The sequence below is a fragment of the Scyliorhinus torazame genome, chromosome 8, assembly GCF_047496885.1.
Source record: "Scyliorhinus torazame isolate Kashiwa2021f chromosome 8, sScyTor2.1, whole genome shotgun sequence".
Classification (NCBI taxonomy): domain Eukaryota; kingdom Metazoa; phylum Chordata; class Chondrichthyes; order Carcharhiniformes; family Scyliorhinidae; genus Scyliorhinus; species Scyliorhinus torazame.
Genome location: NC_092714.1, coordinates 152,747,428 through 152,763,108, shown reverse-complemented (window position 1 = coordinate 152,763,108; position 15,681 = coordinate 152,747,428). Strand labels below are relative to the sequence as shown.

The following is a 15,681-nucleotide window of genomic DNA, read 5'->3' as shown; positions in this document are numbered from 1 at the left end:
AATGTCTTCACGAAAACTGTCTTTTTCTAATTAAATTGGCAAGCGATAGAATGGAAAATTGGCACTAATATATTGAAATACATATATCTTTTAAATTGATGGACAGACAGTTTGGCCGAATTGAGTGAATTATAAATTAGTTAAAGCCAATCAGAAGTAAAAAGACGGCCAGACCTTAAGATAATAATCTCCTTAAGAATCACTTACCGGGTTGGAAAAACTCAATCCGGAATCACCCTATCTACATTTCTGAAACCTATTTCTTTGCTGCTTGCTTGTGCTAATCGCCATCTTTCTTTTGTTTAAATCACTCAGTTATGTTTTCCTGTGTATTATGATTTGAAGAATTACCACGATCTGTAATTGAATGAAAACTCAACTACTGTATTCGCTAAAGACAATCAATCTGACAAGCTTGCTGCAGGGCTAGTCGGAACTTCCTAAATGTTGTATTAAAATAAAGTTACCAGTGGCACAGCTGAAAAATAAAGTCCAAGTGGACTTTGCCAAAAAGCACAGACTTGACCTCTGTTATTTGGGAACGGAGAAGGGATAACGGATATCCAGGGTTCCGAATAGACACCGAGATCCATCATAAGTCTCCAGTGCAGTACTGAGGGAGTGCTGCATTGAGAGAAGTTGCAAAGTAGAGGGAAAGAGTAAATGACAAGTTTTTGTATCCAGCCAAATGAGTGGAGGATATTACGATCCCAGTTCAAACCCTAACAGCAGCTAGAATACTGGACTGAAGCCCCAACATTTTATTTTAATTTTCTAAGACTGTGAGGATACCTCGCTCCAAGAGTGATTCACGCAAAATAGGAATATGGTATATTAAAACAAACTTTATTACTTACACAGTATTAAAATACCTTGAACATCACACAAGAAAAATAGCTTACAATTATTCCTTAAACAATGCTAATCAATAGTGACACAATAACTCTTAGCTACTATCTTTACCTCTACTCAACAACAGAACCATCTCAGATTTCAATCCACTTTTAAATAGTTAGCCGTCCCAGGCATTCTTGCTTAAGAGACGTTCTATGAGACTGTTCTGACATAAACTTGAATCATGTTAGAACAATGCAGGATCTCTAGCTAAAGTCATCAGAAATTGTCTTCATAGTTTGACTTCCATCTCCCAACTGAACAATCCCTGTTTCTCTCTGCTGAAATGCCTGGTCCTCTGGATCCTCCCATTAGTTACACCATCTTACTAACTGAACGCAAAGGTCTCGAATTAAATACTCCACAGGGAAGCCTCTTAATCCAATCCATTAGCTCACGCCTTCACAATGCTTCAATTGCACCTCTGGTTCCCAAAAAGCCTAGCTGTCTTGCAAACCCAGATTTTTTAAAATACTACTGCAGCATGGGTACGGAGGGTACTGCTCACAAGGAGACGCTGAAAAGTTTTCCTTAATATGCACTGTTGGAGGCAGGTGTTCCAGAATTAAAGGATGGTTCTCTTTTTATACTCATTTAGTGCATATCAATACATAACTGCTTGGGGCTAGAATAATCCGAGGTAGCAGGCGACTGGGAAACTATCTGGAGATATCTGAACAGTGTGAGGCATTCGGTAAGTTCTGTCATAAGTATGGAAGAATCCATGTGTTTGTGGTATTTACAGTTGTGTTTTTGTATGAGCAAAACAACATGTCACTTGCTTCCCTATTTGCTTGCTGTACCTGCATACTAACTGTTTATGTTCCTTGTTCAAATAAACCTAAGTCTCTCTGAACAGTAACATTTGCAAGTTTCAAGATATGTTTTTTTTTAAATTCTGCTTTTCTATTTTTCTTCCTCTTAGCTAGGCCCACGGGACAACGGGTGACTTTCTTCCACTCTAGGGTTGGGGTTCCTGAGGTGATTGAAAAGTCTACTGCTGGATCCGGACACTCTACTACAGATGTTTGACGAGGCAGGTGGATGGGAAGCTCGGATTTTGGTATGCTGCTTCCGGTGTTTACGCTTGACCTCCATCTGGGCCTGTCGGAAACACTTAAAATAGTTGCCACCTTTGCAGATGCTTCTTCTCTAGTTTAGGCAAAAATCAGTAGCAATGTTGCATTTTTTCAGGGAGGCTTTGCAGACGTGCCTGAAAGACTTCCTCTGCCCACTTGGTAATCGCTTTTCGTGATGAGTAAAGAGCTTGTTTTGGGAGTCTTGTGTCAGGCATGCAGACAACGTGGCCCACCCAATGCAGCTGATTAACCAAAACCAGTGCCTTGATATTAGAGATGTTGGCTTGAGCAAGGGCCCTGATTTTGAAGCACCTATCCTGCATTTGAATTTGCAGGAATCGCTGGTGATATTTCTCAAAGATTCAAGGTGTCTGCTGTATGCTGTTCATGTCATCCTTATCATCAAAGTGAATAACTTCACAATTGCTCACAACACACTCCACCTGCTGTTGAACACTCACTTAACTGGCTTATATTTCTTTGCAGCTAATGGCAAAAAGAACAAAAAAAGAAATAACACATTTCCCAACGTCAAGGCTGATTGAATCAGGGTTTACACAACAATGTTATTTGGAAGTTCAACAAATCACTTTGCACTTTCAATAAACTTTGGACTTCTAACTGAAGAGACAAGCAGCATTTGTTTTCTAAACATAACTCGGCTTCTGAAGTGGGATTTGTTTATGAGGTTAGACCACTTGTCATTGAATTGACAGTATTATGACATAAATCCTGTCCCCCAAATCGAGAACTGCATTTGGGAGAATACAGCAAAGATTAGAAGACTGCTTTCCTGGGAGCTTGGGGAGTGCAATGGCAAAAAGGCACATGTAGAGGGAAAGTCCGAGTTCCAGTTGCTATTCACTGCTTACTGAGCAGCACGTGCACCCCAATTGCTCTCTCTTCCTGTTCACAATCACTACCCCCAGCCCATGTTCCCCTCACAATCAAAATGAAATTAAAGACTATTGTTCTGTATGCAGGAACCATACAGAGCAGCACGGTGGCACAGTGGTTCGCACAGCTGTCTCACAACGTCAAGGATCCGGGTTCAATTCCGGCCTTGGGTGGCAGTCTGTGTGGAGTTTGTGCATTCTCCCCGTGTTTAGAACATAGAACATACAGTGCAGAGTGGGTTTGTGTGGGTTTCCACCGGGTGCTCCGGTTTCCTACCACACTCCAAAGATGTGTAGGTTAGGTAGATTGGCTATGCTAATTTGCCACTTAATGTACAAAGATGTGGTTTGGTGGGATTACAGGGATAGAGGTGAAGAGTGGGCTTGGGTAGGGTGCTCTTTTGGATGGTCCTCATAATTTTAAACAGTTATGAGATCAGCTAAAGCTGATGCTACTCCTATCCTACTGTACATTCTCCATGGCTTTAACATCCTTCCTTTGGCAAACCATCCAAACCTGGACACAATAATTTAACTAATATCATAAATTAGAAGTTAAATCGCAGATACAACCTCTCAAATTTGTTGGGCATCCCACTCAACATATACCGCATCAATTGCAGACAAAAAGTCCTTCAGTTGTCCTTAGGTAGAATTACAGCTCCTTTTCTTCAAGGATTTAGCGACCGATTCTCAACTGGCGGCAGCTCCCATTCAATCCAGGTTCCATGGGTCCAATCTTTACCAAAATGGTGCAATTATCCAGAAACCTCTCAACCTCTATGGTTTTGGATGCAGGGATCCATCAGAATAACCTTTATCTGAACTGTCAGCAATGACCTTCTGCACTCTATGGCCAATTCTGATTATTCAATTGCTCCAAAATAACAGAAACATAGAACATAGAATTTACAGTACAGAGGAGGCCATTTGGCCCATCGGGTCTGCACCGACCCTTGGAAAGACCAAATGTGAATGAATAGGGGACAGTGTATTCCAGGATAAACACAGATTTGCCTTTTACTCTCTCAAATTGGTACATATTTTGTAGTCCAGATTCGAGGCAGGCTCACAAAACCATTTGTGACTTGGAGATGGGACATGCGGAAAGGAGGCAAAACAAGTCGGAGTGAGAAAACTGTTACTTTATTTCGAGCAGTAGGAAGAAAGGAGTCAGGAGGCATGATACGAGCAGCGATAAATAAAACTTGCAGCCACTCAGTTTGGCACGGTGGCTCAGTGATTAGCACTGCTTCCTCACAACTCCAAGGTCCTGGGTTCAATTCCGGCATCGGGTGACTGTCTGTATGGAGTTTACACTTTCTCCCCGTGTCTGTGTGGGTTTCCTCCGCCTGGGTGCTCCGGTTTTCTCCCACAATCCAAAGATGTGCAGGTTAGGTAGCTATGCTAAACTGCCCCTTAGTGAACAAAAGATTAGGTGGAGTTACTGGGTTACAGGGATAAGGTGGTGGCGTGGGATTAGGTAGGGTGCTCCTTCCAAGGGCCGGTGCAGACTCGATGGGCCGAATGGCGTCCTTCTGCACTGTAATTTCTATGATTCTATTTCACATGGACAGCTGCAGGTACGCCAGTCTAATGGTTAATAAACTTGTAATTTATAGACCCAGAAACAAATCCAGAGGATGCGAGCCGGGGTAGTTTGGGAATTTAAACTGAGCTTTTTTAAAAATTTGCAAAATCAGTAAAAGTGCCCGTGAAGCAGCCAGATTGCTTTAAACTCTCAACTGGTTCACTAAAGGTCCTCGCGGAGACTGCCATTCTTACTCTGTCTGGCCTATATGTGACCCCTTGTCAATATGGTTGACTTGACTGACCTCGGAGGTGACCCAGAAAGCCATTCAGTTGCACCAAACCACGAGGAAGAAAAGAAAGAATCAGACTGGATCGACAACTTGCATGCGACCAAACATAGAACATACAGTGCAGAAGGAGACCATTCGGCCCACCGAGTCTGCACCAACCCACTTCATCCAATTAGAACATAGCAAAAAAGGGCGGCATGTGACGCAGTGGATAGCACTGGGACTGCGGCACTGAGGACCCGGGTCGAATCCCGGCCCTGGGTCACTGTCCATTTGGTGTTTGCACATTCTCCCCATGTCTGCATAGGTTTCACCCCCACAATCCAAAGATATGCAGATTCGGTAGATTGGCCATGCTAAATTGCCCCTTAATTGGAAAAAAAATAATTGGGTACTCTAAATTTATACAAAAAAGGAAAATAGCAAAGGCACATCTCTTATTTATTTCACTAATGAGGAAGCATTTTAATATTTTCAGTAGTATAGAGATTAAATCAGTGGAATATTATCTTCAATTGAGGCTTGTGGTCAAAGGCCGCATTACAGACTGGGCTGAAAGCTGCATGTACACTGTGTACTTGTTATCAGAGTGAGGGACCATCCAGACAGAGACAAGGGTAACATGGGTGAACTAAAGAGCTCTGAGAACCTATTTGCTAAATGTAGCTTTTAAGCTCCAAAGAAACATCAGGGAGTGGAGTTAGTTTAAAGTAGAGAAAATACCTTGCTGTCCTCGAGCAACAGGATAAAAAGGTCCCTTGCCAGGGTTGTGAAGCAAAATGTCTTCCATGAATTCCAGTTAAGAGAGCAGCACCACAGCCTAATCAAGCAGTAGCCTGACAAAAGTCATGGTCTCAGATTCCCATCTCTGCAAAGGATGCTGGCTGCAGATCTATGGAAACATTTCCACCTCCACGTTGCCCTCCAAGTCACACACCATCCTAACTTAGACATATCACCATTCCTTAATCACTGGGTCAAGCTCATGGAACGTTTTGCTCAGCAACATTGCGAGATCCATCGTACCAAATGGACTGTATGGTTCAAGGCAGCAGCTCAAGGCATTAGGAAGGTTTGTATTGTTAGGAAATAGAGATGGTTTACGTAATCTACATTTGTATTGTGTTAGAAATAAGGTGCAGATTAAAGTTTCAGCTTAATTTATGTTTCTGTATTTGTGTGCTGAGAAAGAGTTAAAACTTCAGTTTAACTTCATGTTAAACCAAAGTGCTGACAAGTCTGTGGGTTTACCTACATTGTAATGAAAGTTTTATGACATAAAGGCAATTATAGGGTTTAAAAAACGATGTTGTTGCTTAGCAACCAAAGGCTCGCACTGAAAAGCAGAAGCACTTGAGTTTCAGGCTAAAACCAGTAAATCAGAGGCAAGGAGCATTCCATAGACTGTCAGTACAGATAGGACAATACAAAGGGACAAAAAATAAGTCCCAGAAACCAGGAAATTAAAAGGATTAAAGTTCCAGGAAGGCTGAAGTCAAAGTGACAAAGAGCTGGGAGCTGAATAAGGTGCTTTTCACCGAAGGTAAACAAAGGGGCCGGAGAGCTTTCCAGTTAAAGATAAAACTGCAAAATGTAGACTTAATAATTTTTATTGTCACAAGTAGGCTTACATTAACACTGCAATGACGTTACTGAGAAAAGCCCCACATTCCGGCACCTGTTCGTGTACACAGAGGGAGAATTCAGAATGTCCAATTCACCAAACAAGCACGTCTTTCAGGACTTGTGGGAGGAAACCGAAGCACCCGGAGGAAACCCACACAGACACAGGGAGAACATGCAAACTCCACACAGACAGTGACGCAAGCCGGGTATCGAACCTGGGACCCTGCCGCTGTGAAACAACAGTGCTTACCACTGTGCTACCGTGCAGCCGATTGGAGACATTGGCTAGCAAGAATAGAGAGGTGAAAAGGTTGGTGATGCCTTAATACAGCCTGTGAAGCAGTGGTGTCCCGTTGGTGTGGTTTGGTACCCGAGAGATTGCATGGAAGCTTGAAAGGAAGTTGAAACCTTTGACGTGGATCCTTGGTGAAGGCGTCTGAGGGAAAGTCTTGGGTGAGAGGAGATTCTGAAGTGTCTTCTTCGAGAGTGGAGTTTCGAAACCCACATGTGAAAGCCAGCGTTCCAGTCAGACCAGTTAGCTCAGTGTGACAAGCATCCGGGGGGGAGAAGATTTGATGAGAAAGGCGCAGGAGTTGTTTTGGGTGGTGGAATGTGATGTGTCTTTTTTTTATAAATTTAGAGTACCCAATTCTTTTTCTTATCCAATTAAGGAGCAATTTAGTGTGGCCAATTCACTTCGCCTGCACATCTTTTTGGCTTGTGGGGGTGAGATCCACAAAGACACAGGGAGAATGTGCAAACTTCACGGACAATGACCCGGGGTCGGGATCGAACCCGGGTCCTTGGTGCCGTGAGGCAGCAGTGCTAACCACCGCGCCACCATGCCACCCCCGAATGTGATGTGTCTGACCACATTTTGCCTATTGGTTTACATGGACTGTGTACTTACTGAGAACATTAGAGCATAAAATAAATTGTGCAACTTGTGTCATCCTTACAAATCTGTATATCTGTAAAGGTTTGGCATGGGTGAAGGAGCAGTGTATTATAGATAATATTTTCTTGTTTAATAAATATTTGTTCTTTTGTTAAAAGTTCATCAGCAGTCCTGTGACTGTTCATCAAAAAAAAAAGTTAAGATCGAGCAAGCCGATTCTCCTGGGATCAGACTTGTCCAGTAATACCATCAGCTGGGATTGTAACACTATTGAGTGCTCATTCAAAGTGTATTGAGAAACATTTTAACAAAAAGGTCATTATTCACAGTTCCTTCATTATTAATATCATTTATAATTGAAACCAGTTTTCCGAAAAGCCTTTCCTACTTTCACAGTCCCAACCATACGTCACTAGCATACAAAGCAGAAAAATATTTAAGAATAATTGAAAGGAAAGTAACAATTTTACTTACTGTGTTTGAAGGGGACCAGTTCAGGGTTTTTAGGGTGTTTCAGCTTATATTGAACATCACCAATGCTAATGATGTCACCTACAAAGTTAAGAATAGACAGGGTAAGTCTTCACATTTTGAAAAGATTTGTCACTTCAGTTAACTGCATTATAAATTGAAAAACATCCCCTGCTAGTTATGGTAATATAAATGCAGCATCAAATGGGTCACAACCACTTTCAATTATCCACAGGTCATCAGTACCAGAATCCAAAATAGCAGCACAACATTTGACAATATTCTCAGCAACCGTACATTGGTGAGAACACAAATTTTAATTTTATACATTTATTCCCAAGGGAGTTAAAGGTTTGGTACGCTCTTCCACAAGCAGCAATTGATGACAGATCAGACAATTTCATTGAATGGCAGAACAGGCTTGAGGGTTGAATGGCCCACTCCTCTTCCTATCACATATTGAGTTCATCCTTCCTAACAACCATGTGCCAACTCATCACCCGACAGATAAAGAAGTGTTTCATCAAAGGAAGAAATGGAGGACAAAATGAGATAGACACAAAGAAAAGGCATAGAGACATCAGGGGGAAAAATAGCCACAGAAAGGAACTTATACTTATAGTCATCTACAACATCCTTAGGATATCTCAAAGTGTTGTATGGGCCTTCTTAGCCTGCTGCCCTCACACACCAAAGCATTTCCGAATGTTTTCTGTGCTCCATTATATATCTCATAATTGTTGAAAGGATCTGTTGAGTCTGGGGAAGGGAGCGTCACAGGGGACAGTATTGGGGAGGTGTTGAGGGCGGAAGGGTGTTTGTGTAGGCAGAGTGCCTGAGGGGAAAAGTGTTTCAGGTAAGAGGTCGCTGAGGAAAGAGGATTCTTGGGGAGCGAAGGAGCTTTGTGGCTTCTCTGGAGGTTATCAAACACAGTTTGAGGAGTCTTCAAAGGAGTGGTCAGAAGGATTTCTCGGAGATGGAGATTCTCTGGGGAGATCTGAGAGGTTTCTAAGCTTGGGGGGGTGGCAAGGTCTCTGAGAGGGGGGTAAGGTCTCTAAGAGGGGGGTGGTGTCTGAGAGGAGAAGTCTCACATTGAGTCAGGTGTGAGTGGCTGTCTCAGAGGGTGCGGGTGTCTCTGTCAGGTGGTCCCCGAGGAATGGGCAGCACGGTAGCTGTAGGCAGCAAAGTAACACAGTGGGTAGCACTGCTGCTTCACAGCGCCAGGGTCCCACGTTTGTTTCCCGGCTTGGGTCACTGTCTGTGCCGAGTCTGCACGGGTTTCCTTCAGGTGCACTGGTTTCTTCCCACAAGTCCGATAAGACGTAGCTGTTAGGTGAATTGGACATTCTGAATTCTCCCTCTGTGTACCCAAACAGGCGCCGGTGTGTGGCGGCTAGGGGTTTTCATGGTAACTTCATTGCAGTGTTAATGTAAGCCAACTTGTGACAATAAAGACTATTATTATTATGACTGGGGGGGGATCTCTGAGGGGATGTGTCTCTGAGAGGGGGTGGGGTGTCTCTGAATGAGGGTGGGATTTCTCTGAGAAGGGGTGTCTCTCATTGGGAGAGTGGGGTTGTCTCGAGTGGCAAAACGGGGTGCCCCGAGGGGGGGAATGGGGGTGTCCCCGACTGGGGGAACGCGGGTGTCCCCGACTGGGGGAACGGGGGTGTCCCCGACTGGGGGAACGGGGGTGTCCCCGACTGGGGGAACTGGGGTGTCCCCGACTGGGGGAACGGGGTGTCCCCGACTGGGGGAACGGGGGTGTCCCCGACTGGGGGAATGGGGTGTCCCCAAGTGGGGGAACGGGGCTGTCCCCGAGTGGGGGAACGGGGGTGTCCCCCAGTGGGAGACGGCAGTGTCCCCCAATGGGAGAACGGGGGTGTCTCTCGATGGGGGGGGGGGGGGGGGTTGTCTCTCAGTGGGGGAAGAGTCTCTCAGTGGGGGGGGTGTCTCTCAGTGGGGGGGGTCTCTCGGTGGGGGGTGCGGTCTCTCGGTGGGGGGGGGTGTCTCTCGGTGGGGGGGTGTCTCTCAGTGGGGTGGGGGGGTGTCTCTCAGTGGGGGGGGGTGTCTCTCAGTGGGGGGGGTGTCTCTCAGTGGGGGGGGGTGTCTCTCAGTGGGGGGGGGGGTGTCTCTCAATGGGGGGGCTGTCTCTCAGTGGGGGGGTGGTCTCTCAGTGGGGGGGTGGTCTCTCAGTGGGGGGGCGGTGTCTCAGTGGGGGGGGGGGTCTCAGTGGGGGGGGTCTCAGTGGGGGGGGTCTCAGTGGGGGGGTCTCAGTGGGGGGGTCTCAGTGGGGGGGTCTCAGTGGGGGGGTCTCAGTGGGGGGGGGTCTCAGTGGGGGGGGGTCTCAGTGGGGGGGGGTCTCAGTGGGGGGGGTCTCAGTGGGGGGGGTCTCAGTGGGGGGGGGTCTCAGTGGGGGGGGGTCTCAGTGGGGGGGGTCTCAGTGGGGGGGGGTCTCAGTGGGGGGGGGTCTCAGTGGGGGGGGGTCTCAGTGGGGGGGGGTCTCAGTGGGGGGGGTCTCAGTGGGGGGGGTCTCAGTGGGGGGGGGTCTCAGTGGGGGGGGTCTCAGTGGGGGGGGTCTCAGTGGGGGGGGTCTCAGTGGGGGGGGTCTCAGTGGGGGGGTCTCAGTGGGGGGGGGTCTCAGTGGGGGGGGTCTCAGTGGGGGGGTCTCAGTGGGGGGGTCTCAGTGGGGGGGGTCTCAGTGGGGGGGGTCTCAGTGGGGGGGGTCTCAGTGGGGGGGGTCTCAGTGGGGGGGGTCTCAGTGGGGGGGGTCTCAGAGGGGGGGTCTCAGAGGGGGGGGTCTCAGTGGGGGGGGTCTCAGTGGGGGGGTCTCAGTGGGGGGGTCTCAGTGGGGGGGGTCTCAGTGGGGGGGTCTCAGTGGGGGGGTCTCAGTGGGGGGGTCTCAGTGGGGGGGTCTCAGTGGGGGGGTCTCAGTGGGGGGGTCTCAGTGGGGGGGTCTCAGTGGGGGGGGGTCTCAGTGGGGGGGTCTCAGTGGGGGGGTGTCTCTCAGAGGGGGTCTCTCGGGGGGTCTCTCGGGGGGGTCTCAGTGGGGGGGGTCTCAGTGGGGTGGGGGTCTCAGTGGGGGGGGTGTCTCTCAGAGGGGGTCTCTCGGGGGGGGTCTCTCGGGGGGGTCTCAGTGGGGGGGGTCTCAGTGGGGGGGTCTCAGTGGGGGGGGTCTCAGTGGGGGGGGTCTCTCAGAGGGGGTCTCTCGGGGGGGTCTCTCAGTCGGGGGGTCTCTCAGTGGGGGGGTCTCTCAGTGGGGGGGGGTCTCAGTGGGGGGGTCTCAGTGGGGGGTCTCAGTGGGGGGGGTCTCAGTGGGGGGGGTCTCAGTGGGGGGGTCTCAGTGGGGGGGTCTCAGTGGGGGGGGTCTCAGTGGGGGGGTCTCAGTGGGGGGGGTCTCAGTGGGGGGGGTCTCAGTGGGGGGGGTCTCAGTTGGGGGGGTCTCAGTGGGGGGGGTCTCAGTGGGGGGGGTCTCAGTGGGGGGGTCTCAGTGGGGGGGTCTCAGTGGGGGGGGTGTCTCTCGGCGGGGGGCTCTCGGCGGGGGGCTCTCGGCGGGGGGCTCTCGGCGGGGGGCTCTCGGCGGGGGGCTCTCGGCGGGGGGCTCTCGGCGGGGGGCTCTCGGCGGGGGGCTCTCGGCGGGGGGCTCTCGGCGGGGGGCTCTCGGCGGGGGGCTCTCGGCGGGGGGCTCTCGGCGGGGGGCTCTCGGCGGGGGCTCTCTCTCAGTGGTGGGGTTTCTCAGTGGGGGGGGTCTCTCAGTTGGGGGGGTCTCTCTCAGTTGGGGGGGTCTCTCTCAGTTGGGGGGTCTGTCAGTCGGGGGGGTGTCAGTAGGGGGTCTGTCAGTAGGGGGGATCTATCAGTAGGGGGGGTCTGTCAGTAGGGGGGGTCTGTCAGTAGGGGAGGTCTGTCAGTACGGGGGGTCTGTCAGTAGGGGGATCTGTCAGTAGGGGGATCTGTCAGTAGGTGGGGGTCTGTCAGTAGGGGGGGTGGGTCTGTCAGTAGGGGGTGGGTCTGTCAGTAGGGGGGGTCTGTCAGTAAGGGGGGGGTCTGTCAGTAAGGGGGGGGGGTCTGTCAGTAGGGGGGTCTGTCAGTAGGGGGGTCTGTCAGTAGGGGGGTCTGTCAGTAGGGGGGTCTGTCAGTAGGGGGGTCTGTCAGTAGGGGGGTCTGTCAGTAGGGGGGTCTGTCAGTAGGGGGGGGTCTGTCAGTAGGGGGGGTCTGTCAGTAGGGGGGGGTCTGTCAGGAGGGGGGGGGTCTGTCAGTAGGGGGGGGGTCTGTCAGTAGGGGGGGGGTCTGTCAGTAGGGGGTGGGGTATGTCAGTAGGGGGTGGGGTATGTCAGTAGGGGGGGGGTCTGTCAGTAGGGGGGGGGTCTGTCAGTAGGGGGGGGTCTGTCAGTAGGGGGGGGTCTGTCAGTAGGGGGGGGGTCTGTCAGTAGGGGGGGGTCTGTCAGTAGGGGGGGTCTGTCAGTAGGGGGGTCTGTCAGTAGGGGGGGGTCTGTCAGTAGGGGGGGGTCTGTCAGTAGGGGGGGGTCTGTCAGTAGGGGGGGGTCTGTCAGTAGGGGGGGGGTCTGTCAGTAGGGGGGGGTCTGTCAGTAGGGGGGGTCTGTCAGTAGGGGGGGGGTCTGTCAGTAGGGGGGGGGGTCTGTCAGTAGGGGGTGGGGTCTGTCAGTAGGGGGGGGGTCTGTCAGAGGGGGGGGTCTGTCAGGGGGGGGGGTCTGTCAGTAGGGGGGCTGTCAGTAGGGGGGGGGTCTGTCAGTAGGGGGGGGGTCTGTCAGTAGGGGGGGGGGGTCTGTCAGTAGGGGGGGGTCTGTCAGTAGGGGTCTGACAGTAGAGGGGGGTCTGACAGTAGAGGGGGGTCTGACAGTAGGGGGGGGGTCTGACAGTAGAGGGGGGTCTGTCAGTAGGGGGGGTCTCTCATTGGGGGCTGTCTTGGGGGGGGGGGGGGGGGGAGGAGGAGGGGACGCGACTTTGGCTCTAAGACACCGACGGGAATGAAGCCGTCGCACCTGCCGCCGTCTCCAGGCGCCTGATCCGGGGGGAGGCCGCGGGCCAGGCTCCGCTCAGCGGCTTCAGCACAATGTGAGTGAGTCTCCGCAGGGCCGCAGCTCCGTCACCGCCTCTCGGCAAAAGGAGCAGCCGGGACTGCATCCCGGGTGGGGGAGCGAGGGCACGTGCTGGCGGCCGCTCCGCTGCCTTCCACTAGCGGGGGAAGATCCGGCCGGCGGACCCGGGAAGCCGGTTCGTCTCTCAATCGGTTCCGGTGGAGGCAGAGCTGCGGCTCCGCCCCCAGGAGGCAACAACCGCCGAACACTGGAGCGCCGGCTGTGGCCAGGCCTCAGGTCGGGCAGTGTGTGGATGAGGAAAGGTGGGAGAAGTTTAGAGAGACAGGTGAGGAGGAGGAAATTTAAAAAAGGGAAGATATTTGACAGAGTGAGTAAATGACAACATGGTGCAGTATCAAAGGGAGTGGACAGGTAACAAAAGAGAATCAGCAAATGCAATAATTATCATCACCTGATGGTTAAGATGCAAACTTGTTCTCCTCAGGAGAAAATTGTTAATGGGATTCATAACATAAACGTTGTTTTTTGTTTAAAAATACATTCAGCTCTCTGTTGCATCACGCCTGTAAACAGGAGGCTGTTTGATGCCTTATGCGAGATAAGTTGCTGCCCTGCACCTTGAGGTTGTGCTCAGCTTCATTGGAAAACTGCAGCAGGCCGAGGTCAGCAACTTGGGAGAATTAAAAAGGGCCTCTTCTGTACTCTATAATTCTATGTCTGGCAGGCCACCCTGCCTCACCCCTGCGGACTCAACAGTGGTTTTCCGCTAAGCGGTCACCCAATCTTTTATTTAGTCTCCCTGGCGGCGGACACTGCATCGTGCTCAATAATTGCATCATACAAAGTTGCAAGAAGTACCAGATAAATTGCTGTTTCAAGGAATGTTTGTAGTACTCAGAAAGTGAAAGAGAGGAGGTAAAAAGGTGTTTCTTGCATCTCCTGCGCTTGGTGGGAAAGGTGCCATAGGAGAGGAGCGGGGTGTCGGGGGTGTCAGAGGAGTGGACCTGGGTATCACGTAGGGAACAGTTCTTTCTGGAATGTTGAAAGCAGGAGAGGAACTTATTTGGTGGTGGCATTGTACTGGAGATGTGGAAGTAGCAGATAATGATTTGTTGAGTGTGCTGGATGGAAGGAGAGGACAAAGGTGGTTCCAGAAGAGAGGGTGGGATACGAAACCAGGATAGGAACTAGGTGGCTGTCAAGTCACAATGTGTGGGGGGGGGGGGGGGGGGGGGGGGGGATCAAATATATCAGAAGTACCAGTATGAAAGATTGTATCAACAGAACAAAGAAGTAGGAGAAACTGGGAGAATGGAATTGGATCCTTACAGGAAGCTGAATGTAGTCAGCTAATTGTGGGAGTCAGTGGGCTTGTAGTGAAAATTGTTCAATAGGCTGTCCCCAAAAATGGAGAACATTCTGAAGGTGCTTTGAGGTCAAGTTGAGGTCACTGAGGAGATAGTGAGGTCAAGACAGGAGTTACTAGTGTCGCTGAGGGGAGAGTGGGGTCGGGGCTGTGGTCACTGAGGGTGCAGCAGGGTCAGGGTTGGGGTCACTATGTAGTAGAAATGGGCTGGAGGCGGGTGAGGGGACAGTGAGGTCAAGGCTGGGGTCACTAGGGTCAAAGTGGTATTAGGAGTGGGGTCGCTGAAGGAGCAGTGTGTCAGGGTGGGGGTCACTGAGGGTGCAGTAGGGTCTAGGCGGGGGTCACTAAGGGTGCATTGGGATCAGGGTGAGGGGCTAGCGTTGGTATAGTGCGGTGGAGGTAGCGTCATTCAGTGTACTGTAGGTTGAGGCTGGGGTCACTGGGGGTGGAGTGGGGTCAGCCTGGGTCCACTAGGCGAGAATTTGGTCGGGTCTGGGGTCACTGAGGGACAGTAGGATTGGGGCTGGAGTCATTGGGGGGCCACTAGGATCAGGGTGGGTGAGGATCACACTCAGCCTTCCTGTTGTTAAATTTGGGGTCACAGTTCCAGGGAACATTGCTAATTTTTTTGTGGAAACATTGCAGCCATGGTTCAGTTCTCTGAATTTCAATTGTTTGTTCATTCGAATCAAAATCTCATATTGATGATGAGTTGCTTAATTTGGATTATTCATTTGAATTCCTGTCACGAATGGGTCTTGATCAATGATATATGTACTGCTTAATTCAAATGGCTTCCCGATCAACATCAAGTCCTTGCAGAAGTACCGTTGCCCCCACACCCAATCGAGTGGAGACTGAGTAGCTTTGCAAGCATGACTGGCCAGAAGTACAAGACCCTTACCATCGAGGAAGAATACAAGATTATCAAATAGGCGGAGGAGCACCCTGAAAAGATGAAGAAAGCGGTGGCGCAAATATTTAACATCCCTCCCGCCACCCTCTCAACCTACTTGAAGAACAAGGAGAGAATTGCTGCTGACCACTAGCAGAATTTTTCGAGCCGGCGAAAATGTGTACGGACTTCAGCCTGTCCCAATGTTGAATCGGCTTTGCTGGACTGGTTCAAGCAGGTCAGAGCATCTCATCTTCCTGCTCCCTCTGACCTCATCCTACTGGAGAAGGCAAAAAAGTTGGCGGAGTGATCCAGTTTCCGCCTCGTGGATCAGCCGGTTCAAAAACCAGCATGCGATTACGTCCAGGTCTGGACATGGTGGGGTGAGCTGGTGGTAAGGACGTCAGCGGGATTGATTTTTCAGGAGATACTAAAATTACTGCTGCTGCATCGCATGCTGATGTTATTGGGTCTAAGGATGAGAAAGACTAAAACCAGTGGATCCAATGAGCAGGCACTGGTAGACACACCACCTTGGCCACGTATCCTGGTCTGTACAATTGCTGAGGAAGTGGCTGGCAATGAAGCCAGTTGTCCCAATGCAACTTTTCTCTGCACTGAATCAAATTGAGAGACTTGTGGAGGAATGCGCATGGGAGGAGAAGCAACAATCAAG

General features: G+C 50.5%; 1 protein-coding gene across 1 annotated transcript in view; it reads right to left on the bottom strand.

The window, feature by feature from the left end:
* Window positions 1-13,063, bottom strand: part of vwa8 (von Willebrand factor A domain containing 8) — a 625,928-nt gene extending 612,865 nt beyond the window's left edge. Inside the window, exons 1-2 of the mRNA XM_072514383.1 lie at window positions 12,688-13,063; window positions 7,691-7,768 (exon numbers count right to left, since the gene is read on the bottom strand). Coding sequence (XP_072370484.1) covers window positions 7,691-7,768; window positions 12,688-12,829 — 220 coding nt within the window. The 5' untranslated portion in view covers window positions 12,830-13,063. The remainder of the gene's footprint in view (window positions 1-7,690; window positions 7,769-12,687) is intronic.
* Window positions 13,064-15,681: the final 2,618 nt, after the last annotated feature.